Here is a 15998-nt window from a genome sequence, read left to right as displayed (position 1 = left end):
CACACACACACACACAAAAAATCTGTTTTCAAAAGACCCTATATATATATATATAGGCCTATAAGTTGTTTTTGTTGTTGTTGTTGTAAAAACACATTATCTTGTTGGGCATACTATATATTTCAAATTAAAATTATATAACAATTAATACTTTTTACTTCCAAAAAACAATTTTCAGTATTAAACATACATTTTTCATAGAGTAGATATATATATTATTATAGACTATTCTGCCAACTTTCTCTCCTAAAACCTGGCACTATCTGATATTTATGGTCTTTACATGTTTCAGATCCATTGAACTGTTTGTAAAAATAAAAAAGTTTAACCGTTTGTATTTGTAAACTGTTCAAGTATTAATTCTCAGGCCATGCTACACAAATCATTCATTGTGAAAAGAGTCAGCTAGAGTTGAAAACTGGCAATCTTTTTACCATCAGCTGCTTCATAAAAGCTGATGACCTATTTTAGACACTTTTGTGACGTTCATGTGAACCCCATAAGGAAAGGGTTAACAGGCAATGTGATTATCCCATCTTGTGATCCCATTTCCAGCCATGAAAGAAGGTATTTTATTTGTGCAGGACGTATCTCACCACTCACTGCAGAGCTGCTAACCCCGGTAAGTGTTAAGATTCTGACTGTAGGAATTCCAAAAGCGGGATTCTTGTGACTGTATGAAAAATGTTCTTACCAGTTATAGCACTCTTAAAGGTTTATTGGCATCTCTGGTTCCACATGCAGAACCTTTAACATCCATGGAATCTTTCCATTCCACAAAAGGTTGTTTATAGTGGGAAAAGGTTCTTTACATTTTTTAAATGTTCTTTACAAGAAAAATAATAATATATATTTTAAGAACTGTTCACTGAATGGTTCTTTTGGGAACCCAAATTAGTTTTTCTATGGCATCACTGCAAAAAAAAAAAAAAAAAAAAAACATTTTTTAAGAAAAATATCACAGGGGTGATTGAAATGACTGCACTTTTCTGTAATCTCTTCTTCACGATTGTGGTTGATGGTAACAGGATTTTTGCATCTGTGTTGTGGGGAAATTCTAATTAATGATGTTAGTTTCTGATAATTAAAAAAAACTTCAAATTAAAATATAAATACCATTTAATGCCCTTGGTGTTTTTAATGAACTTTATTTGGCCATCAGGTTGGCCGCTGAATCTTTCCATTTAATTATATGCATCTAATCATGGATTTGATAGGATTTTTTATATATATAGCCTATATACAGTATGTATTTGATGGTGACCTCACATTTGTAGATCACATTTATGGATCCAATTTATGCACTGTAAAAAATTATATGATCAGTATTTTTTTTTTCAACATATGTTTTTACATTGCTTTAATTTTCTGGATAATTTCTTTGTTAGAATGTGAATTCACATTTCATATACCCTTATAATAGATGAATATTAGCTAATAATAGACTATTTTGATTTTTTGGACTGTCACGCAGTTTAAGCAGAATAACTCAATTTGTTTGTAATTTGTATAGACCTATTCATTAGTATAGTATTCAGAAAATATTTGGAAATTTATGAGCAAATGAACAAAGCAAAAGAGATTTGAAGCGTAACACTGAGACATGATATGTCATCCAGTCTCTGTAACTTTCAGTAATAACAAAGAAATGGCAAGTCCACTCTTAAATAATTCCTAAAGGGGGGTTCATTTTTGGTTCCCAAAAGAACTTTAATGTTATCAGTTCTTTAAAAAGAAAATTTGTTAAAGAATGTCTTCGCTTCTTAAAACCCACCTTTTCTACTTGGCTTTTGACATCTGATATTGACATTTTGTTTATTTATTTTTACTTATGTTTATTTTTCCTATGTTTTATGTCTCTTGATTTGTTTTATATGTAGTATATGCTTTACATAAAGTATGCATTTTATGTATTTTAAAACAGTGGTTTTAAAGTGCTTTATAAATGAAGTTGAATTTTATTTGATTTTAATGATCTAAAGAACCTTTTTCCACTAGAACTTTCATGGAATGGAAGATTCCATAGATCTTTAAAGATCTTCATGGAATTCCCAGAGATGACAAATGTTTGCATGCCAAATAGACCTTTTCAAGGGTGTTTAATTTGGAAACAGAAAGACTGACACAGTATGTTCTTATAAAATGCACAGTATTTACTCCAATAATCTTCATTTACATTACTTTTTTTTTTACAGCGTAGTTACACCAAATGTGTTGAGACTTTTTTTGGGCAAAAACTATCAAATATCTAACTAAAAATAACTGAAACCTCAACTCTTTCCCCGCCAAACTGAATTTTCCGTGTTTCCACTGTTATACGGTAGGGAGCGCTATGACACATCTCCTGAAAGAGCACTTAATCTCCTGCTCAAAACATACGCGAAGAAGACGCAGAAACAAAACAAGCTATCTCAGGCTACGTTTACACGTGCCCGGCTATTTTCATAAATGAACATTTCACCCTCTCCGTTTTAAAAAATAACATAGTGCAGACCTGTCAGTTTTCAGAAAAGTGTTCGTTTACGAACCCGTGTATATATTTTCCTGTCAAGAGCATGCCAAACCTGTAGGTGGCAGTGTAACAAGAAGCTCAATCCCACGTTAGCCAATCAGAATCCCGAAAATAGAAACAACAGCTGACCTCCGACAACTCATTCGTCTCTGCTCCTCGACATAATAGAGCAGCTGTATTTGCAAATGCAAACAGACGAAAAGGGTTTGCACCCATGGACAATTGCACCAACATAAATGCGACTGCTACATAATGCATCCATGATCACCATAGCCAAATGAAAATGTAAACATAGGTCGCACTTTGACGCAGGTGCCAGTTCTGTCGCATAATTATGACGTCGGCCTAAAACTCAGTTTTTCTCATTTTACGTGCAAAAGAAGTTTTCCAAAATCTCCACTCTGGCCGGAGTTTTTAGAAAGAATCGTTTTCAGAGGCGAATTCTCCGCTTGCGTGTAAACGAAGGGAAATGTCTCCGTTCCCTTTCGAACGGTCACTTCGTATTGCGTAGCTATACGCAGTGGGGAAACTCCTTTTCCTCGATTTACTGAAGCTTATATGTAAAACGCATTTGTAGCTGCACAGCTAGCACTTTGAGCGTCTGAAGCCTTGTTTATACTCGACGCGTCCGCACGAGCGTGAAGTGCTCGCGGCAAAAATGACGTCATTGCGGTGTTTGGCGGTCGTGCGCGTTGGGTGCGCAAGGGCCCATTTCGCCTGGCGGTGTGCACGGCAGATTTTGTAACATCGCGCACGGCTCCGCATCCGAAGATGAACGACTTTGAGCCGAATCTGGCCGAGCACGAACTTCTCATCACACCAGCACCCCTGAATTAGTTGCTTACATTTAAAAAATGAGCTTACAATAGCATAAAAAGCCTTTTTAATGAACATAAAGGTCCATGGTTAGTACAAATGAACACGAAAGTTAAAGGTGCTCTAAGCGATCTCGGTTGGCGTAACCTCTTGTTGATGTTTGAATTATTATAAAACAAAACGGAGGCTAGCTAGACCCTCCCTCCTCCTCATCCACGCAATAACCCCCAAACCCCACCCCACATCATTCTTGTCGGTTATTGGCTGGAACAGTTTGTTATGTTTCGTGGTGCGGGTAGCTCTGTTTATTGCTCAGTTTGTTTTTGCTGCTGTTTGTGGAGCTTGGGCTCTCTGCAGAGACCGCGTTTTTTTTACAGTGTGCTCAGGGGACAGGCAGCTAGCGGATAGTGAGGAGATGTTTGCGGTATGTAAAAAAAAAAAAAAATTTGGCCTAAAAAACACGCGAGATCGCTTAGAAAATATTTAAGAGATCGTTAATTTATTTGTATACGTACATGTATTCCCATATAGGCTAGCCTACATATATTTTGTTCTAATAGTAATAATAATAAAAGTAATAATCTCAGGGTTTACTGGGTTTTACACGATTATTTTTGTATTGGTGGTGGTAACTAAAATAAACATTGTCACGTGTTTATATTTCTTCTTCTCACCTATTCCTGATGGTTTAGAGAGGACAATTACTCGAGTCGCCCCCTGTAGTTTCAAAGAATAGTACAACGGCGAGCGCGTCAAGTATAAACGCCTCAACCGTTTGGAGAGGTGCACGCGCAGTCAGCGGAGACTCGCGCTCGTGCGGACGCCTCGAGTATAAACAAGGCTTGACTCGCTCTGTGCTGCAGCAACTGCACATCCAATGGCGTGGGCGCCTCTAAGGGGGCGTGGCCTTAGCCTATAATAGTCCCCCGAATTTGCCATTATTTTACTCCTTCAGCGACAACTTCACGTCTCTGACTGTTTTACTGAGCTTCGCCGTTGAACAAGCCCTTCAGCCTGAGCGAGCATCATTTCAGCAGACTACGCCTTCTCAGCCGTCTTCTCCTGACACCGTCTCACCTGTGGCTATCCGGCGATGATGCTATATCCTTTCTATTACTGTGTTTGAGTGTGCGAGGCTTTGTTCCAAATGCCTCGTTCATCCTGTGCCACGTGCGGAGGCAAGCTGCACGAGGCCACGTCCCCACGTGCTTCACTTTCTCCAGAGCAAACACCTTCACCGATCCTGTTCGCGGGAGACCAGCATCCCGACGAATGCCATCGTGGACCTCAAGCTCGAATGGGCCTCGCCCGAGGAATCTCATCGAAGTCGGCTGGATGGCTGGTTTCTCTCGGGGCGCCAGCAGGCCCCTCGTCACAAGCCAGCGCCATTTTTTTTTAGGCAAAGGTGTTTTCGGTATGATTAAGGCCCGACGGTGTCTGGTCTTGTCTAAAAATGCTAAGGTGCACAATCACATGCATAAAACCAGCTTTGGCTGGTTATTTTCCCCATACTAATAGTCCCGACGGTGTCTGGGTTCATTAGTATATTATGTTGGTTTTATTACTGACACATATATATATATATTATTCCAGACCCGACGGTGTCCGGTCTGTTATATATAATATACTGGGTTTTCTGGCTTGTTCTGTGGGCTCAGGGGTCCTGAGTTACAGTGGCAACAAGTTACTTTTGGTGCGGCGTTTTGCATGGCGTCCCCACTGCGTATAGCTACGCAATATGAAGTGACCGTCCAACAGGGAACTACTGGGCTACTATCGTAACCTCAGTTCCCTGAGAGAGGGAACGAGTATTGCGTAGCCGGCCGCACTATAGTAACCTGGAGAGTTGTCGCTTCAGTCCTTAAACCTGCTGTAATGGTGAATTCGGGGGACTATTATAGGCTAAGGCCACGCCCCCTTGGAGGGCTCTGACGTGTAATGACGTAGGGCTAGCTCACTGGTCGCACGTCAGAGGCACCCACGCCATTGGATGTGCAGTTGCTGCAGCACAGAGCGAGTCAGACGCTCAAAGTGCAGCTACAAATGCGTTTTACAGAGGGGGGCAGTGTTTCGGAAGACATTGAAGCATCCCCGGGCGCCGCCATTGGCTAGCGGACCCCCACCTGCTGTTAGCATTCCATTGACTCCCATTCATTTTGGCGTCACTTTGACAGCAAATAACTTTACATCTGAGGCGTTTAAAGACACCGTTTGTCCATTGTTTATTTCTAAAGAAACACGAAAATGTATAAAAGGCTCCATTACCTTGTATCTTACGTTATGGCCCCGTAGAAGCAGTTTTTGTAAAAATAGGCTAACGATTGCGTCATAACCGCGCGACTCTGTCGCACAAGTCGAGAAATTACCGTATGGACAGGCAGAGAAGCTCGCAAGCAATCGGGAGGACGTGGAGGCATAAAGTCAAGGGAGAAGCTCATAGAGAGTGATAAAGTTGCTCCCGCTGCTAGCTCATGGACAGCTAATGCTCACGCTCTCCGTCTCTGAGAGATTCGGAAGGGAATGATTCAGATTTCTCTCGGCACAGCTACTAGAAGACCTACAGGTTGCTCACGTCACATCTACGTCGTCAAGCTCAGTTTGAGCCTGCGCAGTTCGCCTTGCGATCAGGAAGTGATGCTTCTAATTGACTTCACTTCTCTCCGTTGAAACCTATGGGGTCGCTGTGTCCAGTTTATATACTGTCTATGGTTTTACATAAGCTTCAGTAAATCGAGGAAAAGGAGTTTCCCCACTGCTTATAGCTACGCAATACTCGTTCCCTCTCTCAGGGAACTGAGGTTACGATAGTAACCGAGTAGTTTTTCAAAATAACCATGTACGTGTAAACGGGGCCTCATATGTCATATGCATAAAATAACGCGATCATCAACATTAAACCCCTTATAAATCAAATTTGCCTAATGTTGCGGAATAAAATGTCAAACCAGGACGAGCTATAGGACTGTGAAGCATTAGGGGTGTTGATGTAGGTCTACTCGTTTTACTCCATCATCTTTCTGTATCCGCTCCATTATTTGGAAAAAAAAACAACAACTTGATTTTCTCAGCTTTTTGCTCAAAATGTTGCTTTTTTATGAAACAGAGATATTCAAGTGTTGATAAGAAAAAATGCATGAAGCTAGAATCTATCTTTCTTTTGATATATTGCATGTTCAGATATTCATACAACAAAATATTGTGGGGGCCATGGAATTTTTTTGTGAAAATGGGGTTATTTAAATGGGGTTATTATTGGCACCTTATTTAAAAACGCTGGTGGCGAAAGAGTTAATATTCACAAAATATATTTTTACAGTTTAAGAGGTCGATCAGCTCATTATGTGTCCTGATGTCGTGGTGGGCTGCCGACCGTATTGAAGAGTGTGAGAGCAGTGACATGGAGAGCGGGCCCCGGCCCCCGACCCCTGCTGGTCCTCCTGTGGTGTTGGGTCCCCAGAGGCTCTCTTTTGCCTACCAGGACCTCTTGGAGATTCCCTATGACACCATTCTTCAGCATCAGGACACTCTGGAGGTTCTGGACCTCAGTTACAACTTGCTGGATGAGTATCCTTTTGGGAATCAGATGTCTTGGTCATATGTTCAAAATGTTACTAACATTATAAGGTTTTTTTGTGTAAATATGCAGGTTACAATGGAGCTATTTTTTTTTTTTTACACAGATTGCAAAAATTGGAATATTAACTCAAACGCATTTGTTAAAATGGAACATTTTGTTGCATTTCCGAACAAAATAAAAAAAAAAGTTAGCATTTTTGTTGAGTATCATATTTGATACATCAGGCTTTTACGGCTCGTCTGATATAGTGAGAATATGGAGCTCATACTCGAGGAGGAAACAGACAGCTTAATTTTATTCAGAGGTCCAAAATTTAAAAATGTATAATTTAGTGCAGTTACAGATATTTATATGGCCAAAAAGATACAATTCTGTTTGCTGTAAAAAAAAGTTTTGCAGCCTTAAATTTTTAAGTAGCCTACAGTCAACTTATGTTCATCATTTCAACTTAAATTACATTAAACAGAGTTTTTTAGTTTAATCTAATATAACATAAAAAAGTGAAAATTGCTTAATTTATTTTGATGAGTTAAAGCAATGTAAAAACATACGTTATCATAATTTATTGATCATATAATTTTTTTACAGTGTAATGTAAATAAATTAGATCTTTATAACAGTGTAGACTACTTACATAATATGCATATAAATATAAGTTGTCACTATATATCACCCAATAATAGGCCTATGTTTTAAGAAGATGCTATTTATGCTTAGTTTTATGATTAAGCTCTGTAGTTTTTCTATAGGCTATAATGCAACACAACACAACACAATGAAGATTGAGATTAACAAATAAACATTCCTCAAAGGCCTTATGTATTATATTTAGGCTAATACTCACATTTTAACATGATTTAAAAAAAAGAAAAATGCATTTATGATCAATAAGTAAACCTAAGCTGCCTCTGTCCATAAATGTTAATCTTAAAATATTTACTTTAAAATCAGTAAAGATTTCACAGCCTGAAATCACGACCTGAAGGAGGATGTTTTTACAATTAGGCCAAAAGGCCTTTTATTTGCTTAAAAAAGTATAAACTATCAATCAGACGACAGAAGGCATGACATAGATTGTAAACAACAGGTGCTTCAGCAAAGCTTTGATCACATTGATAAATTAGAGGCCTTAGAAATTTGTGTTTCAAAAATGATACAGTAGACTTTACAGGGTTAAAAACAGAAGTATTGGCATCTCCATAGAACCTCTTCATTGCACAAAAGGTTTGAATAACATTTTTTTTACTTCAGATTTTTAAAGGGGTGGTATAATGCCCTTTTCACAAGATGTAAAATAAGTCTTTGATGTCCCCAGAGTGTGTATGTGAAGTTTAGCCCAAAATACCCCACAGATATTTTTATATAGCATGTTAAAGTTGTCACTTTTTGTGGGTGAGCAAAAACGTTCCATTTTTGTGTCTGTCCCTTTAAATGCAAATGAGCTGCTGCTCCCAGCATAGGGGGGCGGAGCTACAACAGCTCTTGTCCTTTTACCTCACACAGACATGCACTGAAAATTTCAAAAACTTTTAGCCTTTTATGTTCAAACCGGAGTCAGAAAGATGGAGAGACTCAAGAGGAAGTGACAACATGTAGACAACATTTCTGAATGGTTAGTTGGTGAATTTATGTAGCTTATGTGTAGTTATCGTCTAGTCATTGATTAGCATATTCTGTCTTATCTATAAATCTTATGATGTCTCTAACCCGGGAGGAATGTCGTGTAGTCCTTACCAGCCGTTTGTTGTAGTCCTTAAAAAGCAATTTCTTTAAAATAAAATATCCTTCCTTTGCTTTGAGCGTTGTAACTTTGCAGTTGTTGTTCATGCTCAAACAGCAACATTACACACTAACTAGAGTTAGAAAAGTGAAATCATATTCAACCACCCCTTTAAAACGTTTTTCACATCAGAAAAAATTGTTCACTGAAAGGTTCCAAAAATGGTTCTTATATCTGGCATTGCTGCAAAACCCCCCTTTTGGAACCTTTATTTATTCTTCTTCTTTTAAGATTCCGGCAGTGTAGACGCTGCAAAGCGTATTACTGCCCTCCACAGGTCAAAGTTTGTACTAAATTCTCACATACAATCCTGTGTCATGCAAGAATTGAAGAACTGCCTTGGAGATCAGTCTATGCTCGTCACTGTGTCCAAACAAAGATAAAACAGAAAAAGCCTTTACTCCAAGTCCTGACAGTTTAATAAATAATATCTTTCTTTCTGCCCTATACCCTCTGCATTCCAAGAAAACATGCTCTACTGTCTCAGGACTCCCACATTCACACAAGCCAGAAACATGCTTTCCTACAATGCACAGATAATAATTTAACCCACAGTGCCCCATCCTCAATCTACACATTTTAACTGAGTCCCTGCGAAATAAAATGTTACATGAACATCTTTTCCTAACTTCAGGTTGAATAGAAAAGTAGTGTCTACCCCTAATTTCCTTTTCCCACGCTCTCTGCCATTCTTTTATTAAACCCTCTTTAATTCTTTCTCTCAGTTCCACTCTCCCTAATAATACATGGACATCTACTTCTCTTCCTAAGCTCTCCTTTGCAATGCTATCCACCCGCTCATTCCCCCTCACCCCAGCGTGTCCAGGGACCCAGCAAAAACTGATGTTACATATCAAAATACAGGTGATGGTTTTCCTGCTGGACATCACTGCCTGACGCACCTCCTCCAGTGCCTTTTGAACTGGTGTGCCGTGACACCTCACTGAACACTTCCGTGGGCCTGAACGGGTCATCAGCTGGGGACCACCACTCATCGACGTTTCGCTCCTTTAACCCCAGTACGCCTCGTGGTGGCGGAGCGATGGCAGGGATCTCTCCCTGCCACCCCCTGCTGATGCCCTAGGTGTTTGCCCCCCAACTCGTCTCCTTCCTCCTTAGCCACAGCCAGAAGCTGCCTTTCTCTGCCTCCTCTGCCAACTCTTTCATGGCTTTCCGATGCCTCGCTCCTGTGCATCCCATGTCGCGGAGTAGGCGAGCGGATGAGGAACCTGCAAAGCCCCTACACCCCACTTCCACAGGGCAGATAACGGCTTTCCAGCCCGCCTCCCTGCTCTCTGCCGCCAGATCTGAGTACTTGGCTCGCTTCCGCTCATACGCAGCCTCCACACCTCCCTCCCATGGTACAGTGAGTTCCACAAGGAGGACGGTCTTGCACGCCTCTGACCACATGACGAGGTCTGGCCGCAGGGATGTTTCCACTATCTCCCTGGGGAACTGGAGCTGCTTTCCCAAGTCGACCCTCATGGTCCACTGATTTCCCGGTGAAAGGAGCCTTGCTATATCTCTCTGGCGGGAGGGTCTGACACTCTCTCCAGCCCTTGCGAATTGGATGGAATGTCGTCCTCGAGCGGAAGGTCTGCTGTTCGCCTCCTTTCTGCATGACTCTTAACACCTCTGCCAGCTTCTTCAATACTTGGTCATGTCGCCACCTGTAGCGGCCTTGGGACAATGCTGTCGTGCAGCCCGACAGGATGTGCTGGAGGCTTGTGTTGCTGGTATTACAAAGGGAACAGGTCTCTTCGGGCACCAAACCATTGGTGGAGGTTTCGGGGACAAGGCAAGGTGTCATAGGTTGCTCTGATCAGGAAGCTGAGCCTAGCTTGGGGGATCTTCCATAGGTCGGACTATGACATGGACCTGTCAGTGAGACCTTCCCATGCCGTCCAACGTCCTTGCCGGCCCTGGGACACCGCTTTGATGTTAAGGCGTTCATACTCAGCTCTTGCCACTTCCGCCACCACCAAGGCTTTTCGGTCTTCTTTGGAAGCCTTTGACCAGAACAAGGGATTATCGCCCCTCCCAAGGCCTGCCCGACCCTCCTGAACTCTGCCGACCACCTCGAGGTGCTTCAGCCTGCCGATTGCCATGTCGACCTCTTCTTGGGCTTTCCACTTTCTTTCCGTTTTTATCTGGGTGCCCGCTGCTTTCACCAGCTGGTCAGTGGATTCCCTCAGCTCCAGCACCAACCGAGCCTTCTCTTGCTTGTATCCCACACTGATGGATCGCAGTGGTAATTGTAGCGTGTTCCTCCCGAAGAGGCCTACCTCTGAGAAGCATCTTGGTAGTCCCAGCCACTTCCTGATGAACGAGTTTGCCAGCCCGTCCATCTTGTTTACCACTGATGAGGGGATTTCGCTCATCTTCAGTGGCCACAAATACAAGTAAAACTAATTCTAAAAAGCACAATCAAAATGTCATTGACAATGTCAGGGCGAGCTTTAGATTTTCCTACTTTTAAAATGTCTAAAGCAGCTGCAGAATCAGAGCAGATAATTACTTCTCTAGGTTTTACTTCCTCAATCCACCATAGAGCCCACAAAATTGCCATTAATTCAGCAGTTAGAACCGAGCTTCCATTAGAGATACGCCGGCCAATTTCCAACCCTAGCTGCTCCACATACACCCCAAATCCAGCTCTCCCACTAACTGGATCTCTAGATCCATCTGTAAAAACAATCATTGTGCTCTCACTAATTGAATTAAGATATTCCTCTATTTTTGGTCCCACCTCCCACTTATTTTTTTCCCGAAGAAAAGCAAGCTCAATATTCAGTTCAGGCAGCACCCAATAGGGCATAGGTAACCAACTTGTGTGCTCTACAATACATCCCTGATCCATGCTCATCTTCCCTGCCCACTGATTTATTATGACAAAAAAAAGTATTGTATCTATTAGCTCCAGCAACCTCTTGCAACAGACACCTTGCTGGGAAGGTATGATTACACCCACTAAGTTTTACCCAGTACTGTAACCCTAACTTAATACGTCTTAACCATAAGGGCATTTCTCCCATTTCAATGAGCAGGGCAGGGACTGGGGAAACCTTTATTTCTTTAGAAGAAAGGCTTTTAAACAAGAACACACGGATCATGTGATTGCCCTTAACCGAGCTGCTGACGGAACCCTGCTCTTTTGGGGGGTTTGGAGAAGCTCAGCACACTCATCCTGGACTGCAACAACTACAACGCACATGTCAAGTTCCCCTACATGCCCAGCCTCACCACCTTGTGGATCAACAAGAACAAAATCAGCAACCTGCCCATCATCGTGGAAGAGATCTCCTGCAAGTTCCCAAATATCAAGTGAGTTCACCCATTCACCCAAGAACATCCATTTATGCATTAGCTCAGTAGACACGATCATGTTTTCTTTACACGTGACTTCCAGTAATTGACCTGTTCGGTTTCATTGTAGAATTCTTAGTATGATGAACAATGAAGCGGCACCCAGTTACTTTAATGGTGGCAGTCGGACGCAGTATATCGATTACAGGTAAGCGTGAGAAGAACCGTATGAAATCTGATAGTACAGTAAACATTCAGCCTGTACTTTTTGGTCTGTTTTAAGAACTTCAAAAAAAGCGCACCTTAGCATACTTTTAAAAAGCATAGTTATTACAGAAATAATAATAAGATATTTAAGTGCGAATGTTTTCAGACAATTAATTGCAATTAAACTAAAATATTCTAGTTTAAATTTAAATTAAATGCAATTAGCTGAACTTGAGAGTGCTTTTTGACACATTTAAGTAGGACTTAAGTACATCTTTATATGTAATAATTTCATAATTCTATTGTATTTTAAATATGGTAATAGTGTACTACTGAATGTACTGACAAGCATCTACAGTCATGGCCAAAATTGTTGGCACCCCTGGTAAATATGATCAAAACTGGCTGTAAAAAATAAATCTGCATTGTTTATCCTTTTGATCTTTCATTCAAAAAATTGCCAAAATTCTAACCTTTCATTGAAGCAAGAGAATTGAAAGTGGGGCTAAATCACATTATGAAATAAATGTTTTTCTCCAAAACACGTTGGCCACAATTATTGGCACCCTTTTATTAAATACTTTTTGCAACCTCCTTTTGCCAAGATAACAGCTCTGAGTTTTCTCCTATAATGCCTGATGAGTTTGGAGAACACCTGACAAGAGATCAGAGACCATTCCTCCATACAGAATCTCTCCAGATCCTGCAGATTCCCAGATCCATGTTGGTGCTTCTTCTCTTCAGTTCAGCCAAGTGTTTGCTGCCAAAAAAGCTATTTTTTTGTTTCATCTGACCACTATACCCGTCCCGTTTGAAGTGCCAGTCGTGTCAGGTACTTTTCAAACGTTCTATGGACAGAGGAACCAAAAAAATAGCTTTTTTGGCAGCAAACACTTAAGATGGGTTTGGTGCACACAGGGATAAAAAAGTACCCCATGTGTAAAATGAAATACTCTGCTGTATCTTTACTGCTGTGGGCCTAATTTTCTGCCAGAGGTCCTGGACATCTTGTTCAGATACATGGCATCATGGATTGGATCAAATACCAACAGATAAAAAATCGAAACCTAACAGCTGGGGCTAGAAATCTTATAACGGGCCATGTTTGGATCTTCCAACAGGACAGTGATCCAAAAACAAATATCAAAATCAAAACAAAAAGGGGTCACTGAGCACAAAACCAAGATCTGCAATGGCCATCCCAGTCCCTGGCCTGAACCCTATAGAAAATGAGTGGACTGAACTGAAGAGAAGAAGCAGCAACATGGATCTGGGAATCTGCAGGATCTGGAGAGATTCTGTATGGAGGAATGGTCTCTGATCTCTTGTCAGGTGTTCTCCAAACTCATCAGGCATTATAGGAGAAAACTCAGAGCTGTTATCTTGGCAAAAGGAGGTTGCAAAAAGTATTTAATAAAAGGGTGCCAATAATTGTGGCCAACGTGTTTTGGAGAAAAACATTTATTTCATAATGTGATTTAGCCCCACTTTCAATTCTCTTGCTTCAATGAAAGGTTAGAATTTTGGCAATTTTTTGAATGAAAGATCAAAAGGATAAACAATGCAGATTTATTTTTTACAGCCAGTTTTGATCATATTTACCAGGGGTGCCAACAATTTTGGCCATGACTGTATAAACTAAAATGTACTTTAATGTCATTTTATTGAAACTTGTATGGCATGTATTGAAGTATGTTAATGAAGTTTCAATTATTAGATTTAAAATATTAAAACTTTAAATGTAACATGTATAACACACAAAATTATAATCAAGTACTTTACATGTGCTTTAGTATTTTAGTTAGTACATCAAAATAAGTGAACTTCTTTACAGCAAGACAAAAGATTATTATTTCTTTTTAAAAAACAGTCATGGAAGTGTACTATCTTTAAGCATACTTCAAGTTTTTGATCATATACATTTATAAGATTTGAAGTACACTACAAGTGAACATTCTAGACAATTAAGCACACTTATTTTTCACAAGGGTATACTATACCATCTAGTGGTCATGTTTTGCTTAAGCAGATTTCAGTGCAATAACAAACCACACTGTGCTGTAGTATTTGTGCCAGCAAGTTCAGCATTCATTTACAATTCTGATACAATCTAATACATAGAGTCCATACTAACTATACTAATACGTATCTCTCTATGACAGGCAGTATGTGATCAGTCAGATATCCAGTCTGGAGGTGCTGGATGACACAGAGGTGCAGATAAAAGAGCGTGAACTGGCCCGAAAGACCTACAGGATGCAGAGAATCAAAGAAGGCCGCAGCAGGAGGAAGGAGCTTCATCGCTAACAGAGAATTGTTCATCATTTCACACGCTTTTCCCGAGATGTATGCATGCCAAGACACTAGTACTATCCCACAACAATCCAAGCGGTCATTCCAGACTTCATGAGCTTCAAAGCTTGTTGACAGGAAGTGAATTTACTCATGCACCAGATCATATTTTAACTTGGATTTGGAAAGCCGCAACAAATAAATATGAAATGGCATTGGAAATATTTTTACTGCTTTTTTTATTTTATTTTTTATAATGATTTGAACAACAATAATGATCTGCATAACAATGAGTTTTAAAATCAATACTGCATAAAACATAAACAAATCTAGCTTATTTAAATAAAGTAACTGCCACACACATTTTATCTAGTCAAATCTTTTAATAGTATAGCCAACTAAAACAAAAATCTGATTGAATGAGCCACATTCAAAGCCACTGTAAATACTGCACACAAGTTGAATTCTATATTAATGTGACAAGCTTACGGTTATATTACATGGAAGAATAGCATGTAACTATTAAACTATTAAAGTCAAATTTGGCTTTTTTTTTTTTTTTGTGAGGGAAGAATATTCCGTTTCATACCGACTTTGATGTGACATGTTGCAAAGCAACCGCAAACAGTTTATGGTTAGGATTATTGAACTAGGCTTTGCATAGAGGAATATAATGTAGGCCTATTAATGATCAATTGTATCTTCATATTGCTGTTGACACTATTTTATAATAGCAATAGGCGCAATCTAATTTATTGCTTTGATATCATTGCTAAAGCAGATTATTGATAGCAAATAAAAATCGCTCGTAGCAGGGCAGGCTCTTGTGATAAGTCAAGGATGGTAAAATAAATTGCAGCCAACAATTTTCTCTAACAGCCATATTCCTATATCTGATAACCGCTTCGTAGAAACATGTGCTATATTTATCTCTGTTGTGATGTTTTAGCATCTTCATGTACAGTATGTTCTTAAAAACAATCAGATTACTGTTCCCTCCCCTCATATATGCCTAATGCACTGCAGGAAGATTTGTTACTTGTCATGTTAACAGACCTTAAAATTATTTTTGTAGCCACCGAATTCAAGCACATCGCCCAGACACTAAAATATGTAAGTGTGAAAAACTCATTTTAAACACGTGCTTTGTGGTGTTTATTGCAGTAGCAATGAATGAACTAAGTATGACCTTTAGCACACATTCATAACAGAGCAAAGAAACAGGGCAGAATCGCTGAATCATTACCGTAATACATAGCATAAATAAATTGAATGTCTTTTGACAAAAATTGTAGTGTAGAAATGTAAACGTAGTTTGTTTAAATGTAATTTATGTTTAGAATTAAATGCGATCTTTTTTAATTTTTTAATTATTAGTAAGAAATCAGTTTTCCACTTTCCACAGAATTTAGAGAATAAAGTAATACAATTTTAAAATTAAGTAAAAATGATGAGAATAAAGCAACACGAGAATAAAAATTTAGCAACACGTGAATAAAGTCGTAATA

At 39.7% G+C, this 15998-nt stretch overlaps 1 protein-coding gene across 1 annotated transcript; it reads left to right on the top strand.

The window, feature by feature from the left end:
- The first annotated feature begins 555 nt into the window (after positions 1-555).
- LOC306989768 (leucine-rich melanocyte differentiation-associated protein) lies at positions 556-14995 on the top strand. Its single transcript, XM_079595748.1, has 5 exons — positions 556-622; positions 6645-6892; positions 11824-12009; positions 12122-12199; positions 14361-14995. The coding sequence occupies exons 2-5, from the start codon at positions 6678-6680 to the stop codon at positions 14503-14505; spliced, it is 624 nt and encodes a 207-aa protein (XP_079451874.1). The 5' UTR covers positions 556-622; positions 6645-6677; the 3' UTR covers positions 14506-14995.
- Positions 14996-15998: the final 1003 nt, after the last annotated feature.

This window comes from Phoxinus phoxinus (genome assembly GCF_949152265.1).
Source record: "Phoxinus phoxinus genome assembly, chromosome: 2".
Classification (NCBI taxonomy): domain Eukaryota; kingdom Metazoa; phylum Chordata; class Actinopteri; order Cypriniformes; family Leuciscidae; genus Phoxinus; species Phoxinus phoxinus.
Note: the sequence above shows the minus strand (reverse complement) of the source record. Positions and strands in the feature narration are given on the sequence as shown.

Bases quoted from the DNA above. Each gene is read 5' to 3' on its own strand.
- LOC306989768 (XM_079595748.1), top strand. From the start codon at position 6,678: ATGTCGTGGTGGGCTGCCGACCGTATTGAAGAGTGTGAGAGCAGTGAC. The intron at 6,893-11,823 runs GTATCCTTTTGG...ACCGAGCTGCTG, and splicing joins AGTTACAACTTGCTGGATGA to ACGGAACCCTGCTCTTTTGG. The intron at 12,200-14,360 runs GTAAGCGTGAGA...TCTCTATGACAG, and splicing joins ACGCAGTATATCGATTACAG to GCAGTATGTGATCAGTCAGA.